We start from the raw sequence: 19152 nt of genomic DNA, 5'->3' as shown, positions 1-19152 counted from the left end.
TATATCTCAGAGTACAATGCTAGTGTAAGACAGAATCCACAATAAAGCTGGCTAAAGTGGGGGTGTAAATAAGCTGGTACAACAGTCAATTTTAGGACTTTGAGTGTTCTTTAAAATAAACATGCAGATACTAACAATAAAATAGACATCTACACATAGATCAAAACTCAAAAGCAACACTGAGTTCCATAAGTGTATGAAAAGTCTGTGTAAACAGAGTGATGGCAAAAAAAAAGAAAAAGATATAAATATTGGTAACTGAATGAGAGCATATATGCCACCTCTTTAGAATTTTTTTTCTCAGAAAATAACACTCAACTTTCCTACCCGACTCCTGGCAGAAATAACTACTTCTTCCTTTGTATTTCCTAAGAACTTTAAAAATACTGCTTACAAAGTACTTGTCTCATTTCAGTCTGTTAGTTGTCTTTGTATCTGACCCCTGGAGCTGATAATGAGCAACTATTCGTTATCTCTGGACTGGCCTCTGGCATACAGAAGTTACCCGACTAAAGTTCTTTTTGGGCTCTTAAAGCCATTGTTTTGAACCTGTGGATGCCAGATCGTATTACCCAGATTAGAGTCAGCAGGAACACCTGCTAAACTGTAGATTGCCAAACCCTGTCCTAGACGTATTCAATCAGAATCACCGGGGAAGAAGTCTAGGACTGTATAGTTAACAAGTATCCAAGGTGATTCTAAACAGACTAAAGTTTAGAATCACTGTTCTAATTAACATAAGTTAACCAGCCTTATATGTTACACTTTGTTATTGTTCTGTTATTATTTGTTAGTATTTTGAATAATTTTTTAAAAAGACCTAAAAGTTACCTCAAAATTGGAAATTTGTGGAAGTATTTTAGTCTGGATATCACGAAATTTTGGGAATTAATTTAGATTTGTAGGCCTTACTTATTCTATGTTCCAATTCCTGAGTTATGTTCAGAACTGGCTCGGGTGTTGAAGATGAGGACAGAGAAAGGTTTTCTCTACCGAAATGCCTGCTCAAGTGAATCCTATTACTTTCTGTGGATTGCAGCCTCTGCTTCACAGCAGGCTGAAGATTTAATAATAGAGCCACCCCAGTTAGGCTTATTGGACTTATGATAACATTACTTCAGCCTCTTCCCCGTCATCCACATCAGGTGAAGATCAGATTATGTGTATACAGCAGAGAAGAAAGAAATCCCTGGATAAGTAGCCTTTGATTCACACATGCTCTGCTGATATGTCCCTGAATAAATGGCAAAGAGCATGAAGCAACTAATTATTTCTCATTAATCTTATCAATTAAACAGTGTCATTATATATTCACTTGTTAAATACATTCTCTTGCCCATTTCTTAGGAGTTTCGTAAAGTGCAAAGTCAAAGAGTTCAGTTTAAGAAAACTGATTATACTATTTATACTCTAGGAATTTATTATTATTTTTAAATTCTCAGTTACTTGGAGAATTTAGTACCATGTAATGTAATATCACATCACACCAAATTAAGTGGCATATATTCACTATTATGAGGGCCCCTCACTTAATTTACTGGTTATTTCCCTTGGTAACTAATACTTCCATAGATAGAAATGATGTTACTATTCTACCAATATATACTTTAGGTTTCTTCATAATAGTAGATTTAATCTTAATTTAGGTTGTGCGTAACAAAAATTGAGTTTATTTATATTGGTGTCCTTGACAGCCAGCAGAGTGTCTGGCAAGTAATAGATGGTCAACAAATGATTGTAGATCTGGGATGAATCATGCTTGAATTTTGAATTATTTCCAAGGAATAGGGACTTTTCACAAACTTCTTAGACAGCTTTCACTTTCTATTCAATCCTGGGATCTTTGTCACATCATAAACTAACATGAAGAGATGTTTCTAAGTTAATGCAGCATATTTTTTGTCAACTTATGCTAATGTTTTCACTTAGCACATCTGGTTGAATCAGAAGCAACTTGAAAACAAATAAATGTGAAAAATATCACTGTCATGGCCTCTTAATAATTATGATGGATAGTGATGAGAAGAGGACTCTCTCAATGAACTCTTTTTTTAAGTTTATTAACAATTAAATTAATTGATAATATCAGTTTCTTATCTGCAATAAAGATTACTTTTTGAAAAGATATTTTTGGGAGGCGCACAATTCATACCCATAACTCTATACTAATAAGTGTCACTTAGAAGAAATCAAAAAAAGCTTTCTTCCATAATTTTTGCCTTCCTAATGATTACTGTTAATTTTTGAAACAGCAAGGGCTGTTTTTCAGTATCTTTTCCAATCAGAATGCACATAGCATTCCTCATTTTTCTTTGCAGTCTACATTTGCCACTATCTCTGCTTCTAGTACATTTCCTAGGCTTGAGGTATAAGATATATAAATTCTGCAATGAAACGCTATGCTGTGGATCTATGAAAAACCATATTTCGTAGTTGAATTATTCTTCCAGTAGAATTAATTATAAATTGTAAAATTTTATAGCTTCAAGTGATATGAATGATCATTAGTACAACTATTTTACTAACGAGGACCCTGGGGTCCAGAAAGGGGTCATTAACCAAAGATCCATTGATAATTTTTAAACAAAGGATAATTTAAACAAAGTTTTCATTTACATATGGCTCATGCACTGTCTTTCAGAAGCATGGGCATCTGAAAATTATAGTTTTTACTATATGTGGCACTTTACAGGAATTGCTAAAAAAAAGGAGCCATTTTTAGATGTATTTTTTTAATTTGCCTTGATCTTGATCAAGTTCTGTTATTGTTCTACAGTGAATAGGTGCAAGGAAATTCAAAGATAGGTACATTTTTAAGAATAGTTTTTGGTTGGAACCCAGAACTTGTATATATTTCCATTTTCTTCCTTTCTGAACTCCAAAGTTCTTAAGAAAAACAACCAGGGCAAAATTGCATTAGAAAAACATAATGCAGATATATCTTATAACGTAGATATAACTTATAATTGCTAAAAATATGCAATTAAAAATAATATTAAATGTATTGGGGAATTTGATATTGATGGAAATTCTAGTGTGAAGAATTGTTTCGTAAGTACATAACACAAACAAGTTAAAACATCTGAGTATCTAGATTTTCAGTTATTGGGTTAATTTTAAATGTGCTGTAACTATAATATGTCTTCCTGTTGAAACTAGAACCATCTTTAACAAGTTAAACTAGATGCAACTTTGTTTTTAAACCTAAATTCCATAATCTCTAGTGGTTGTGCAAAATCATCTTTTATATTTGTGAAAATATGAGGCCAGCTACCATTTCTCAAAAGTAGAGTAAAAACAGAAGTAGAAATTTAGCTCTATTAATTTATTAAGAATTTATTTTACCTACTCATACAACAAGCAAGCATAAATAGAAATTAGGAAACACCAAAGATGGAGAGATAAACCAGAAATACGGTGTGTGGTTGGTGAAACTGGGTGTGATAAGTCTGTTCAGGTCCTTTCTCAGGATGATCAAAACCACAAACATGCAGACACCTCCAGGTTCACACTAGGTTGGTCAGTGAAATGTGCCCTGAGTGTTTTCTAGGCATTCTGAAGACTTGAAGGGTGCAAGTGTCATCCTCCTTTTCAGGTCCTCCCAGAAACATTTCCTGGTGTATTCTTGAGTCATGACTACTTGTATATATGATAGGATCCCAGGCCTGGGAATCTCCTGAGCAGGGCTAAACAAAGATGCCCAAAATATAGTCCTGGCAAATCTTTCCTAGTCATTTGGTGGTTAGTGCAGAGTTTCTTAATCCTGCTGAAGCGAGCAGGAACACCTATCTCTATAAATGGCTTATCTCCATTTTGGGGTAACCTCTAGGGTTAATCTAGGAGCTTTAAAAGCTGTTTGTCTTTTTCCCACCTGTTTCCCTGGTCTGCCCCTGTTCCCTGCGTGCCTTGTCGTCATGCCTCCGAAAATTGAGGAAATCAAGAACTTTTGCTCACAGCCCAACCAAAGGATGCCAAATCTGTCAAGATCAAGAAAAAAAGGACAATGCGAAGTTTAAAATTCGATGCAGCAGATATCTTTATATCCTGGTCATCACCGACAAAGAGAAGGCAGAGAAACTGAAGCAGTCCCTGCCCCTTAGTTTGGCAGTGAAGGAGCTGAAATGAACAAGCCACACTGATTTGAACTGTATTAGAATACTAAAAATCCACAAAAAAGCTGTTTTCACTACGCTTACTGAAATATTATAGATATTCAACAAATATTTGCAACTACTAGTAATTTAATGATTCTTTCCTAAGTGCCAGGTTTTGTGCTGGGCGTTTTATATGTACTTTCTCACTTAATCCTCACAATGATCATGTGGGATAGATGCTACTGTCAACATCCATATTTTGGAAAAAAGACAACCAAGACTTAAAGAGGGTTAATTCTCCAAAGTCATCAAATGAGTATATTCAAGTGTGCTACCATGACAGTCAGTTACTCTAATACTAAGTTTGCTACCAAGTCAGTTACTCTCTCTAGTTCCTTATCTATAGACTGAAGTTGTTTCTTCTTCTCTCTCCTTTAAACTTCTCTTTTGCCTGGTTTACTGACCACATGATCTCAGCGGAGAGGTAAATCTGAAAGTAGGGGATTTCTAGTGAAGGCCGATGGATGAAGACATTTCCTGGTGTATAAATGCATTTATGAGTCTTACTACACATTGACAATCTGCCTGCGCTCATCTACCACTTTCTCTAGTTGGTGCCTCTGACAAAATCTTTTTTATTACATGCTATATGTGAAAATCCAGAGTCATGTTTGAATATTATATTTGGCTCCCTTATTATGTGCTGCATATGAATACCAGTTCACCCACTCAGGTGAAATAAATGTAACTACAGATAGAGAAACATATCATGCCTTTAATCTGTCAAAGTGGTAGAAATTCAATATCGACTTGAAGCTACCATCTTTCTCCTGTGCTAAATTACAAAGCATTAGGGAACAGAGTGAGGGTTTGAAACCTCCGCCCTTGAGTCAGCTTTCCCTGTAGGTTACTATTGAGAAATCCACCATTTGCTGGTCCCAGGCCACCACGTTAATAGTTCCACACATGTTACTGCTAAGATGTCCCTGCTTCCTGTCCATGAATTTCTTCTGTGTCAAACCTGAGGGCTCAGATTCATTGTTGCCTCTCTGCCACACATCATCTGCAATCTCCAATGCTGTCCGTGACCTTCTCTGGTTGAGTGATGTTCTCCAAATTTCAGTCTTTTTCCTACTATACCCACAATTTTTTATTCATTTTTTGACATATCTGGTGTCCTCAGTATTGTTAACTTAACATTTTAAAAATTAAATGAAAAAAATTTAAAAGGAACATTACTACAATAAAAAACTAATATCACTTGTCATAAAAAGAAGGCAGCTACAAACACACATTTTATGAAACCCAAATAATGTCATTACATTCTTGATGGACACTGTCTGCCAGGTCACATACTTCTTAGTCTAAACTTAGGCAATAAAACCAGAAGGATGCTCTGCTCCAATGCGAGGGATTCTGGGGGAGGGAAATAAAATGGGTCAACGTTTCACAAGTAGAATCCCATTTTTGTTCATTTATACTTAGATCTAGAGGCAGGGTAGTGTGTGATAGGGAAAGCACAGGATTAAGTCAGACCTAAGTTATACAGGTCACGGTCATTGACTAGAGGTGACCGGAAACAGGCCGCTTTACTTCCTGGACCATCGTCCCTTCCTCCCTAAAATTCAAGAATCCAACAGCCTAGACTTCCCTTCTGCGCACAAGCTTGCCCCGAGGAGCTGAACTACATCTCCCACAATGCACCGCGAGCGGCGCCAGGAATGCCTACCGCCGCCTCAGACAGCTTTCAGTCTGTCCCTCCTACAACTCCCACAAGGCCCTTCGGCCCCCGGGCCGCGGCCCTGCCCGGGGTGGGGGCGGAGGCGGAGGCGCGGGAGTTATGGAGGGGGCGGGCTCTGCAGGGAAGTGCGTCAGAGGAGGCGCGGGGAGAGTAGGGTGCTGTGGTCTGAGCCAGAGGGTGAAGCCGGCCGTGCAGGAGGATGGGCGGTGAGTGAGTGGGACCGGCGTGGCCGGGCGGGGGTCGCGTCGCGGTTCCACGTTCCCGGCGGTTTGAAGAGGGGCCCCCTTCCCGGGCGTGGTCGGGACTGGGCGGGTTCCGAGCGGCGGTTTTGTCCCCGGGCCGAGCCCTCCGGGGCGGGGCCTGGTCTGGTACCTGGGGCCCCTGGCGGGGAGCTGCGCGCGGCTGCCCCGCCCCAGCCCCGGCCTTCTCCGGCCCCGCCTCGCCCCGGGAGGTGGCCGCGCCTGGCGTCCGGCTTGGACGCGCCGCCGTTCCCAGTCCTGGGACCCTTTAAGGTCATTTGAGAGCACCAGGATGAAGGGGGGGTTTTTAAAAAATCAAAATACAGCAACTTTTTGAATTCTCGTTATTGTCACTGCCCTCGTCTTTCCTGAATAGCTTCCCATTTTCCAAACTCAGCAACCCCCGTTTGCGAGTCTGTTTTCCGTGCGCCTTCGTGAGGTGTTGGGTCCGGTCACGGTGTACACTTGCCGTGTAGTATTTGACTCAGCGCGACCCGCCTGGAGTCATTTTGCTGCGGCCATTTACTACTGCCGTTGAGCCCCGTCTACGCCTTGGGAGTGTTCATATTTTGAGAGTTTTCTGTCGGGCTAAGGAGGGATCATTTAGTTTTTGCGGACATATATTGCACTTAGGATTTAGGGAGAGAGCCAGGTTTCAGTTGAGGAGGTTCAGAAGTATAAGGAATAGGGAGAGTAGACAGGAGTGAAGCATTTAGCAGCGTAAAGAAGCTTGGCTTAGCTTTAATGGATTAGGGAGAGATTGCTATCTAGCATTATTACATGTTATTGTTCTCTTTGCTATTTTATACACCCAAGACAACCTTTCCCTCGGGGTTAACAAACATCTTCCACTCTGTTTTCCATATGGCTCCTGACTCTTACCTTTGTTTTTAGGAGGCTTACCTCTTCAGAGGAAACTGGGAGAAGCCAATTTCCGCTGCTTCCTTTGCCTGTGCCTTTTTAACACTCAAATCCAGAACACTTAATCCTCTGCAGCTTGTGCAGAAATTCAGTCTGTAATTTAAAATGTGTGCACGGTACACTGCTGATCATGGGCATGTCTATTTGTATCTGTAATGTGTATGTCCATTTCAGTGTTGTCTGTTTTAGTATGCAGGTGATAGACTAGAGAACAAGACCTCTGTCTCCGTAGCATCCTGGGTATGTGAGCATTCAATAAGTACTTTTATGAGAATGAGTTTTGTTTTAAACTTAATTAAAAACATGCTTGCTTTCTAAAAAAAAATTCTTAATGGTTGTATGTACAAAGGCATGGGGAATCGGGTGAAGGGTCCTTTGGAATAATTGAAAATAATCTTTCTTATTTGTCCTTAAAGTCTAACTTTTTTTTCTTCAACTTTTAAACAGAGCAGTCTGAATGCCAGAATGGATAACCGTTTTGCTACAGCGTTTGTTATTGCTTGTGTGCTTAGCCTCATTTCCACCATCTACATGGCAGCCTCCATTGGCACAGACTTCTGGTATGAATATCGAAGTCCAGTTCAAGAAAATTCCAGTGATTTGAATAAAAGCATCTGGGATGAATTCATTAGTGATGAGGCAGATGAAAAGACTTACAATGATGCACTTTTTCGATACAATGGCACAATGGGATTGTGGAGACGGTGTATCACCATATCCAAAAACATACATTGGTATAGCCCACCAGAAAGGACAGGTATTTCTCTTATTTTAACTTCTCTCTCCTTTACCTGTTTAATAATAGACAAAACAACCTAATGATTGCCCAATTACATGTAAATAGCTTTGTTGGTTCTCTCTCTCCTTAAAGGAATAAATCGTGGTGTATCTTCTCTTCCTACCACCTTCTCTTCCCACCTTCTTTGCATTACCATGGTACTCATCAATATTGGCTGGATGAGGAACTTTTCTTATCCTGAGAAAGCCGTTTAAAATTTATATACTTACTCGTGCATTAAATACTTTTTATTCATCTCACACATATCATAAAGAAATAGTTGAAAAAGTACATTGAAAGACTTTTAAAATATTTGGTAACTAGTAGGACTACCATTGAAAATCAACTCAACAAATTGTTCTTTTATGGGTTAGCTGTATTATACTACATATCTATCATTTGCCTCTATGACTTAGAGGATATAATTTGAACAGCTCTGCATTTAAATCTGTGTAATTATGAGACTATTTTACAACAATCTTGATGCAGAGTTTGTAGGTTAAGATATTTGTATTACAGAAGTAAAAAAAACCACAACTAAGTTTTTCAGGTTTATTTTGCAGGCATTCTTATTTAACACTTAAAGGTTTTAATTTCCAGTTATTAAAATGGTAGCCTTAGAAGTCTTTGTAAGGAACAATGTTACAGTTTATTTATGATTACTTCTGTTGGCCCCTTAGTGGAGAAGCATTGTATTCAAATCATAGCAGAACAAGCTTGAGTTACCACATATCAAAAGGATGATATGTCATTGTATCTGAATAAAGAAGTAATTTGAAAGGAAAGGGGAGAAAGTTGGTTAAAATTCATTGTAAAATGTTCAGTTTGACTTGTGAGGTTACAGGGGCACTTGATATTGATATTGGAGTTGGTATTGGAGTGTTACCACTTGGTCATTTATTAAACAAATATTTATTGCATGCCTTTATATTCCAGGGTCTCTTAGCTGGGAGAACATCAGGAAAGAGAACAAAATCCTTACTCCTGGGGAGTTAACATTCTAATAAAGGATGAAAGGCAGTAAACAGAATATAACAGTATAAACAGAATAAATATTTAGTATGTTAAAAGGTGACATGTGCTATGGCAAAATAGAACACTAAAGGGATTTGGAAATATGTGGGAAAGGAATATTGGGGACCATAGGTTATGATTTTCAGTAGGATACGTAAGGTAGGTCTTATTGAGAAGACACCACTTGAGTGAAGAATGTAAAGACTAGATGAAAGAGTTGGCTGTATGGGTAAATGGGGAGGTAGTCATTTAGATTGGAAAGGACATCTACTGCAAAGGTCCTGTGGCAGGAACGTGCCTGAAATATTCAAGGACCAGTAAGGAAGCCACTGGGCTGGAAGTTGGGAATGCTGCCAAAGACCTGCTCTGGGAGTGGTACTGGGCCAAATCCTGGAAGACTCTAGGCATAGTGAGAACTTTGGTGCTGACTCCAGGTACAGTGGTGAACCATGATCTGGTCACCCAGGCTGTTGTGAGAACAGAGGCAGCAGACAAAGGTGGAAACTAGAAGACTATGGTTAGGAGGCTGTAGAAGTAATTCAGGTTAAGCAATGATTATGACTCACACCAGAGTTGTAGCCCTGAGCAGCAGCTGCTTTCTGGACATAGTTTGAAGAAAGAACTCCTAGGATTTCCTGATACAGTGTAAATGTACAAAAATGAAAGTTCCCGGTCCAAGTAACTGGAAAGGTGGAGTTGCCATTCCCTGAGATGGGGCTATGACTGGTAAAGCAGCGTTGGGCAAGAAGCTCGACATTCCTATTTATTTCGGTCTTTGTTTCCTCCCCTTCTTCCTAGGCTTCTTACGTAGCTATTCTGCCATTCATTTTACTGCTTCCACTTTATTTTTCTTCCTTGTACCTATGTCTTCAGCCTGCCACTGAGGACCGGTGGCATCCATTGGACGTCTGTGAAACCTGTGTGTCAATCAGGGCCAGAGGAGTTGCTGACCCTCTGGAAATGTCTTTTACTTTTTACTTCGGAGAATAATTACTGAAAGAGATTTTTGTTAAATGTTTATGATGAAAACAACAGGCACTTGTTCTTGTTCCAGAGTCATTTGATGTGGTCACAAAGTGTGTCAGTTTCACACTAACGGAACAGTTCATGGAGAAATTTGTTGATCCCGGAAACCACAATAGCGGGATTGATCTACTTAGGACCTGTGAGTACTTTGACTTCACCAGGACGGTTGGGGGAGCAATGATAATTTTATTTGTCTTTTTTTGGACTCTGTTTTTGGAACAAGATGAGTTAGTAGATTGTGCCAACTTTTAAATAAGATCTCTAACAGTGTCCAATGAACTCTGTTCTGTAGATCACATATTTTAGAAGGTAGATACATGTTTACCGAATTTCAAATGATTTGAAGTTGACAGGGACAGCTACTTCATTGGATGATGGGATCTAGATCTTCAAAAGATATTATTAATGGGCCCATTTAATAAGAGGAAATTTGGTTGGGATAACTTATAAATTCCTGTATTTGAATTAAACACTTTCCACTGCTTGAGTTCAGATAGATACATGTGAAAAAAGTTGACTGCAAGCTCTAAATGAGTCAGTGAGTTGTCAGGCCTGCCCGAAGTGTTTATCCAGTCTTAGGTGGATAACAAAAGGGTGGATGACAAAAAAGATCAAAGTATTTATTAGGAACAGTCGATTCGTTGATGGTCAGGCAGCCCATGAAATACTGTCATCAGATTTGAGCCTCAGTTTTCAGGGCTATAGGGACGTCCCTTGCCCAGAAGAATGACCATGTTGTAAGAGAAAAGGTTGAATAAGATGTAGGTATTTAGTTTTATAAAAAGAATGTGTAGCAAGCAGTTTATTACTAGGAGAGTTTTAAGGGAAGTAAGTTGGAAAAACACTTAAGTTCCAGAAAGCGAAACCAGCACCAAAAAGTAAATTTAGTCAAGATGGATATGAATACATTTCTAATAATGAATATTATCTAAAAATGGAATCACATGTTTTATAAGGTCATCAGGTTTTCTTCCCATGTTGATGAAGGATTTATGATAATTAAAACTACCTTTTATTGAGTACTTGTATATTCCAGATTCTCTGCTTTGTGCTTTATGTAATTCTTTCAACAGCCCTATAAGACAGGTCATTTATAATTGCCATTAATTTACTTGTTACTGCCTTTACATCCTATAAAGACTTAGATATTGTTGGTAGGTAGAGTCAGAGCGATTTTTGTATCAAATCCTGGCTCTACCACTTACTGTGTTACTTCGTACAGATTATTTATACCTTTTTTTTTTTTTTTGAGCTGGAGTCTCGCTTTGTCACCCAGGCTAGAGTGTAGTGGCATGATCCTCCACCTCCCAGGTTCAAGCAATTCTCCTGCTTCAGGCTCCTGAGTACCTGGGATTACAGGCACGCACACTATGTCCGGCTAATTTTTATATTTTCAGTAGCGACGAGGTTTCACCATGTTGGCCAGGCTGGTCTTGAACTCCTGACCTCATGATCCTCCTGCCTCAACCTCCCAAAGTGCTGGGATTACAGGCGTGAGCCACTGCACCTGGCCTCCTCCTGTATACTTTAAATCATCTTTAGATTACTTATAATACCCAACACAATATAAATGCTATGTAAATAGTTGTTATATATTTTAAAATTTGTATTATTTTTTATTTTATTTTTTCTGAATATTTTTAACCCTTGGTTGGTTGAATATGTGGATGCAAAACTTGCAGATTTGGAGGGCTGACTGTACCTACTTTTTACGGTTGTTGGGAGGATTAACACAGCAAATGTGTAGACAGATATTGCATGGTATGTAATGAACCCTCTGTAATCGCTACCTGTTAGTGTCCTTTCACTTTTATCAGGATGAGGTTAGCATCCTTTTGAATAATGCACTTTAGAAAGGACGCCTCAATGTTAAAATAGTTGTCACTTTTTGAGAAAAGAGCTAATTAGAATATGAAAGAGATTGCCATTGTGAGAAAATGGTCTGAAATCATGGTCACATTTCTATTCTCTCTTTTTAAAAATCAGATCTGTGGCGTTGCCAGTTCCTTCTGCCTTTTGTGAGTTTAGGTTTGATGTGTTTCGGGGCTTTGATTGGACTTTGTGCTTGCATTTGCCGAAGCTTATATCCCACCATCGCCACGGGCATTCTCCATCTCCTTGCAGGTAGGTTTTGCCATCATACTTACCTTTTAGCTTCTTCCTGTCTCCTTAGGGACCAAAGAGTTATAAATCTTGAGTGTTCATGTATTAACTGCCCTGTCACACTGCCTGAAAAGCTCTTTACTGTGTTTTTACCCAGCCGTGTTTCGTTTTTTTTTTCTAAATTTTCCCTCAAGGTCTGTGTACACTGGGCTCAGTAAGTTGTTACGTTGCTGGAATTGAACTACTCCACCAGAAACTAGAGCTCCCTGACAGTGTATCGGGTGAATTTGGATGGTCCTTCTGCCTGGCTTGTGTCTCAGCTCCCTTACAGTTCATGGCTTCTGCTCTCTTCATCTGGGCTGCTCACACCAACCGGAAAGAGTACACCTTAATGAAGGCGTATCGTGTGGCATGAGCAAGAAACTGCCTGCTTTACAATTGCCATTTTATTTTTTTAAAATAATACTGATACTTTCCTCACCTCCCTCTCAGTTGTTTTTAATTTTTATTTTATTTGTGGATATACCATTTTATTATGAAAATCTATTTTATTTATACACATACACCACTAAATACACACGTAATACCACTAAAATTTATGTGGTTTACTTTAAGTGATGCCATCTCTCAAATAAACTAATATAGGTCTAGACAGAAAGAAATGGATAGAGACTTGACACAAATTTATGAAAGATAATTGGCGAAGGAATTTGACCCAAACAAATTCTGCTAATGTCTGTTAGACTTTTCAGTAAAACTAAAGTAACTATCTGTTCAACTGAAAACTCTCTAATAGTTTCTCTGGGAAACCTCTCATCATTGTCCAAACTTCATGTTCACTTTGCTGTTGTAGATAGCCAGTCAGCCAGCAGTATTAGTGCTACTGAAAGACTTAAACGCTATAAAATTGGGAAATTATCTGATATCATTTTCCCTAAGCATTGGCACATAGCTTCATCTGAGGTGAGATATGGCAGCTGTTTATATCTGCACTGTGTCTGTCTACAAAAAGTGAAAAATACAATGTTTACTTGAATTTTAACTTTGTAACTGCAAGAATTCCAATTCAGCCAGACAAGGATTAAGATTATTATTTTTAACTCTCCATAAAATTTTTAGTACCACCAAATCATTTGGGATGTTTTTCCTTTCCTCTTCACATACCAGGGTTATTGAAAGTGTGCTTTCTTTTTAACATTATATTACAGTTACAAAGTAACATTCCCCAACTGCTACTTAGTTACTCTAGCCCAGTACCATAAAGAACGTTCACCATAATGACCCTCCAGAGCTGGGAAACCTGCCACAAGATCTAAAGTTTGGCTGTCCATCAACCTGCAACTATGGTCTTTATTTCTTGTGGTGATATGATGTGCCTTTCCTTGCCTAAATCCCTTCCTGGTGTGTATCAGTTTTATTTAATGTGTTCTAATTCAATCATTTTTATAAGTATGTCTATAAACATTGAACTTTAAAAAATCTTATTTATTTATTCCACTACTGTAGCAATTGACAGATTTTAAAAAAAAGTAACCTCATAATTTCTTACCATAACCTAAATGTCTTTTTTTAAAAAATAAAATTGAAAATGAAAAGGACTCAATGAATTATATGTGGAGTGTCTGAATTGATTTGAATCTCAACACTTTAGGATAAAGAAGTGGCGGGGAATCTCTATGGTTATCTGTGGAAAGTGAATCTTGCTGTACAGGGCTGTCTTTATGTCCTGTGTTTGGGTCTCTTGTTTTATCTTATGGAAAATGGGAACTCCTTGCCCCTATTAGAAATAAGAAAATCTTTCCTTTATTTTTCAGAATTTTAAACCAGGTACTCAAAAGTAGTTTTGTGATGTCTACACGTCACACTTAATGTGGCTAGTTTTCTGTAAAGTCATTTAGTGGCTGTGGATGTTTGCGTTCTATATTAAACAATCAAGTCAGCTTCTGACTTAGGACAAAGTCAGCATTACTCTATACCCAATTATGAAATGGCTGGTTAACTCAGGCTTCTATCTAATCTTAATTCTTAAAGATTCATTGCCCTTCAGCCCCTTCTGTGGAAGGTGGAAAAGCGAAAAGCTAAGTGAACAAACAAAACACCTTTGGGAATGGGATATGGAAATTTTTGGGAGCATGACATTTTTGTATTGGTCAGTTATTTTAAACAATGTCTCTGTCTCTTACTACCCAGGGTTACATGGGAAGCTATCACCATAACCTCTGCTGCTATGTGTTGCAGTTGGTATTTTTAGTGTGTTGCAGGGTAGCTGAGGTCATCTTTCCTGCAAAGACTCTTCTTTGGAATATATAGTGCTGTATTGTTTCATTTAATGGGAAACGGATTCTAATCAGGTTGAACCATATGAAACTGCTGATATATTCAACTGTTTTTGATCAACCTAATATATAAAATCAGTGGCAAGGCAAATCCTATTAATCTCTTTTCATTTAATCTTTGAAAGCAACCTCCAAAGTAAAAAATTAATTTTCAGATTTTTCAGAATGAATTTTATGGCAACTTAAGAAATGTGTTTAAAGACCTTTTTAATTTTATAGCTCCTAACTAAATGATGTGGGTAAATATCTTCTATGATTTCTAGCAAAAGACTCATTTCAAAATTTATTAGATATAGCCATAAAACACCAGAATTTGGTACAACAAAAAAAGGAATTCTAGAATAATTTATTTGTTCAGATAACACTAAGTATGCCTTTTGTCTGCATCATATTGCACTAGAGTTTCAAATTCATAATCTAATGGCAATGTGTTAAAATTTCACCTGCTGTAGTGGGGTGTGTGTGTGTGTGTGTGCGCGTGTGTGTGCGCGCATATATGCACGTGTTCATCAAGGGAGAGGATAAGGCTGACAATCACTCCTAGGTGAACTCATTTAGTCGTATGATTGAGAAGAATGAGATGACCACAAAACATCAATTTAGTTTGTTTTTCCATTCCAGAAACATCACCAAATTGCAGACTAGCATGTTTAAAACCTATAGATCCTGTCATGTTCAATTGACTAAAATATATAGATCAGGGCATTTTAATACTTAGCCTTCATATAAACTTTTACTAAAAATGAAAACAACCTGTTAACCTAATTTTGCTGATTGCAAAACTTTCTTTTTCGTTTTTCTTTTTTGAATTGGAGTCTCGCTCTGTCACCCAGGCTGGAGTGCAGTGGCCCAATGTCTGCTCATTGCAACCTCCACCTCCCGGTTTCAAGCAATTCTACCTGAGCCTATGGAGTAGCTGGGATTACAGGCGTGTGCCACCATGCCCAGCTAGTTTTTGTATTTTTAGTAGAGATAGGATTTTACCATGTTGACCGGGCTGGTCTCGAACTCCTGACCTCAAGTGACCCAGCCACCTTGGCCTCCCAAAGTGCTGGGAATTACAGGCATGAGCCACTGCACCTGCCTGATTGCAAAACTTTCTGAAATTCTCTAGCAGCTAAAAGAGCAGTTAATGGGTGCAGCTCTGATGATGCAAGTTGTTATTTCACAAGCTTGATGCAGCCATGTCCTGGCATAGACGGGTGGAGTCTTTTGTCCTCTTTTCAGCACTCTTCTCAAAGGGAATAATGATTCATACCTTGAAAAGTGAGGAATAAAACAAGGAAACACATCTAAATTATTTTTCTGTTGCTCATCAGGTGTTTTTATACTCCCGTCATAATAAGACATTTTTCGCTGGGATCAAATTACAGATACATGCCATCATCTTGCAAATTCATGATGTGAAAATCCTCAATTGTAAAAGAGTAACAGAATTATTGTTTGTCCTACAGAAGAAGTTGCCATAGAGACATTACATTCTCTTCAGTGCCAGAATTTCTATTACTAGCATTACATGTATGCAAATAGACATTATTTGACGTATAAACATTTACATACTTTCAGCAAACTTATAAAAGCAAGATCCAATTTATATTACTTTGTGTATTTGCAAAGGTTTAGAAATGTGAAATAAGAGAATTTTCTTTCTGTTGCTACACCTTTAAAAATATCTGAGTTACTAAATAATGTCCAGTGTTACTGTCTCAGGGTGTGAACTTTACCTTATCTGTCCTGCAGCCTTTCAGCCCCTCCCAGTCTTCTAGCCCCTTAGCTTGTACTGTCATGGTATGTTCACAAGCATCTTTGGTTCTCTTGCTCCTATAATTTCCCATGACACTTTCCTTCACAATCCTTAGCCTTACCTTCATGGACTGTGCTGTCCAGTTTTCTTAATCTTAAGATATCAAGGATGGCTGTTCAGAACTGCAAAGTTGATTCTATAAAAATTATGCCATATGCCTTCAACTGCTTTATAATTCTAAGCATCTCTATGATCTTTTAACACCCTGCCACACATTTTTCCAAGTCTCTACAAAAGTTAGTTGTTGGAATTCTTTTTTCTTCCTGCTTAACGTCCATGGAAGGAGTTTATGCTCTCTTTTAGAAGGGAATATTGTAGTCAACTCTTGTAGTATCTCTGAGCCTTATTTGCTTCTCTATATAAAAGAAGAGTATATTATCAGGGTTGGAGAGATTGCTGGAATCAGGGCATCCACAAGGAGCAGCATGGTATATGGTGGTTAAACATTTAGCTTGGGAGACAGAATACTAACTTTGTAATCCCAGGTCTGTCTCTCGTCTCTTAGCCTTTCCATACACCCCTTTTCCCATCTGTGAAATGCTGTGATTATCATTTGTCTCTTAGAATTGTGATGAGGATTATGTAAATTGCTTAGCATAAAGTAGTCACTCAGAAACTGCTAGTTATGACTGGTTGCATTATGAGGGACTGGGGTTGCCAAGCCTATCAAGTGGTGGCTCTTAGCCTAAGCTGCCTATTGGAATTTCCTGGAGAACTTAAAAAAAAGCTTTCATTCCAGAGAATCTGATTTAGTTGGCCTGGGCTATGGTCAGGTCACTGCAGTTTTTAAAACCTTCCCAAGTGATTCCAGTGGGCAGCTATATTTGAAAGCTATGTTTAAAAGCAAGAAACAGGATTCTCTCTCTCCTAGGCAGATTGTGAAAGAGATAGTGGGCTGTGGAGTAATCAGACCTGGCTCAGAGTCTGTAGTCTGCCTTCTAAAAGCCACTTCTCTTCTGTGCTTCCACACTGTCTTCTGTTGACCGGCTCTTTGTGACAGCTCCCACTGTGTATGAAGAGTCTGCTGGTTCTCAGGTTCAGATTTGGCAGGATGTAATAGGAAGCCTTGTTTGTTTTGACTTCAATTCCAAATTATTTTCTCTAATCCAGTACTTTCAGGGACCCTGTAATTTGAGGTCATTAGGACCCTATAAAGAAAGTGAATATTTTGATCCCTGTCTGGTTATCAGTTCATTGTGTTCATACTGTTGGTTAAAACTAGGAAGGAAAGAGGCATGCGTGGGTGAGTAACTTCTATCCAAGCTAGAAATTCTGAGGATGAACATATAATAGCATTATCTATAAAATGGGTTATTACCTGCCTCAATAGGTTTTTGTGATGGTTAAGTAAGAAAGTATACGTGTAAGTGGTTAGAACATCTCCTGAAACATAAGAGCTCAAAAAGTGTGTGGTATTATTTGGTGATTAATGCAGTGCATGGGAAGGAGGCAGTCTTTGCCTGATCTGTGTGGTGATGCTCTAGGGCATGCAGGCTTCTGGCTGCTGGGGCTTACCACAAGGCTGCACTCCAGTGGGGATTAGAACTGAGGCTGGTGCTACATTATTGGGGAAGAGCCTCCTGCTTCCAGTTAAGGTTTGTTTCAAAACAGAAAGAGCTTCATTATTGGGGCTTTTTAGCCATACAAACATCTCAGAGTGGAAGAATTTTTCTTTTAAAACACATTTTAATTCTTTTTCTCAAGTAGGATGGCACTGCTGTGGAACTTACAGCCTTTTAATGATTGTGCTATCAGTTGGTAAATCAAGATAAATGTATCAAAAACCTTTCTGTTAGTCCATTTTTGATTCTGTAACAGAATACTTGATAGTGGGTAATTTATAAAGAATAGAAATTTATTTTTTATGGTTCTGGAGGCTGGAAAGTCCAAGGTACCAGCAGATTTGGCAATTCTGATTCCAAGACAACGCTTTACTTGCTGCATGCTTCAGAGGGGAGGAAAACTGTTCTTCACATAGCAGAAGAATAGAAGGGCAGAGAGAGAGCGAAAGAGGGCGAGCATGGGCCAGAGTGTATTAACCAATCCATGAGGGTGGAGCCCTCGTGGCCTAATCACCTCTCAAAGGTCCCACATCCTAACAGTGTTAAAATGGCAATTAAATTTTGACATGTTTTGGAAAGGGCAAACTTTCAAACCATAGCACTATCTCTATGTTATTTAAAATTGGACTCAGGTCCATTGAGGGAACTGGAAGAACTTGGATTCTTGTGGTTTGTTTGCAGGCTCCTGAAATCAGTCTCTACCACATGCAACTCAATTAGATTTGGACAGTTGTTTTTAAGTTCTGAGGGTGGAAGTAGATTTCAGGGACCCACACCATGGTTCCACTGCTGACTAATGGTGGGTATTATTCATGAGCACTTAACGAGATGCCAAGTGGCACTTGTTACCATGCACTCAAAGGAGGATTCAAAAATATGAAAGATATGACATTATCTAAAAAATTCCAAAGAGAATTCAAACACTTGAAGCTAAAACACCCTTCTGATGGTTAATATTAAGTGTCTAGGCCGGGCGCGGTGGCTCACGCCTGTAATCCCAGCACTTTGGGAGGCTGAGGCAGGTGGATCACAAGGTCAAGAGATCGAGATCATCCTGGTCAACATGGTGAAACCCCGTCTCTACTAAAAATACAAAAAATTAGCTGGGCACGGTGGCGTGTGCCTGTAATCCCAGCTACTCGGGAGGCTGAGGCAGGAGAATTGCCTGAACCCAGAAGGCGGAGATTGCGGTGAGCCGAGATCGCGTCATTGCACTCCAGCCTGGGTAACAAGAGCGAAACTCCGTCTCAGAAAAAAAAAAGTGTCAACTTGATTGGATTGGAGGATGCAAAGTATTGTTCCTGGGTGTGTCTATGAGGGTGACGCCAAAGGAGATTAACATTTGAGTCAGTCAGTGGACTGGGAAAGGCAGACCCACCCTCAGTCTGGGGGGCACCATCTAATCAGCTGCCAGCATGGCCAGAATAAAAAGCAGGTGGAAGAACGTGGACAGATGAGACTGAGTCTTCTGGCCTCCATCTTTGTCCTGTGCTTCCTTCACGTTCTCCAGCTCTGGGACTCGTGGGCCTCTGAC

General features: G+C 39.0%; 1 protein-coding gene and 1 pseudogene across 4 annotated transcripts; both read left to right on the top strand.

Moving 5' to 3' along the window:
* Positions 1-3914: 3914 nt before the first annotated feature.
* On the top strand, positions 3915-4125 carry LOC105734366 (large ribosomal subunit protein eL38-like; annotated as a pseudogene).
* Positions 4126-5959: 1834 nt separating this feature from the next.
* On the top strand, positions 5960-13523 carry CLDND1 (claudin domain containing 1). Of its 4 annotated transcripts, none has more exons than XM_012477179.2 (6): positions 5986-6041; positions 7170-7235; positions 7443-7752; positions 9842-9952; positions 11800-11937; positions 12111-13523. In XM_012477179.2, exons 3-6 carry the CDS (start codon positions 7461-7463, stop codon positions 12329-12331), a joined length of 762 nt encoding a protein of 253 aa, XP_012332602.2. In that variant the 5' UTR covers positions 5986-6041; positions 7170-7235; positions 7443-7460; the 3' UTR covers positions 12332-13523. The 4 variants fall into 4 exon arrangements, with proteins under 4 accessions (XP_012332586.2, XP_012332602.2, XP_012332582.2 ...); XM_012477159.2 differs by having other exon boundaries at positions 5987-6041; positions 7192-7235; XM_012477171.2 differs by having other exon boundaries at positions 5988-6041; positions 7185-7235.
* Positions 13524-19152: the final 5629 nt, after the last annotated feature.

The sequence above is a fragment of the Aotus nancymaae genome, unplaced genomic scaffold, assembly GCF_030222135.1.
Source record: "Aotus nancymaae isolate 86718 unplaced genomic scaffold, 86718_ANA_hifiasm-v0.15.2.pri h1tg000011l, whole genome shotgun sequence".
Classification (NCBI taxonomy): Eukaryota; Metazoa; Chordata; class Mammalia; order Primates; family Aotidae; genus Aotus; species Aotus nancymaae.
The sequence above is the reverse complement of the archived record's forward strand: the minus strand, read 5'-3'. Positions and strand labels throughout refer to the sequence as shown.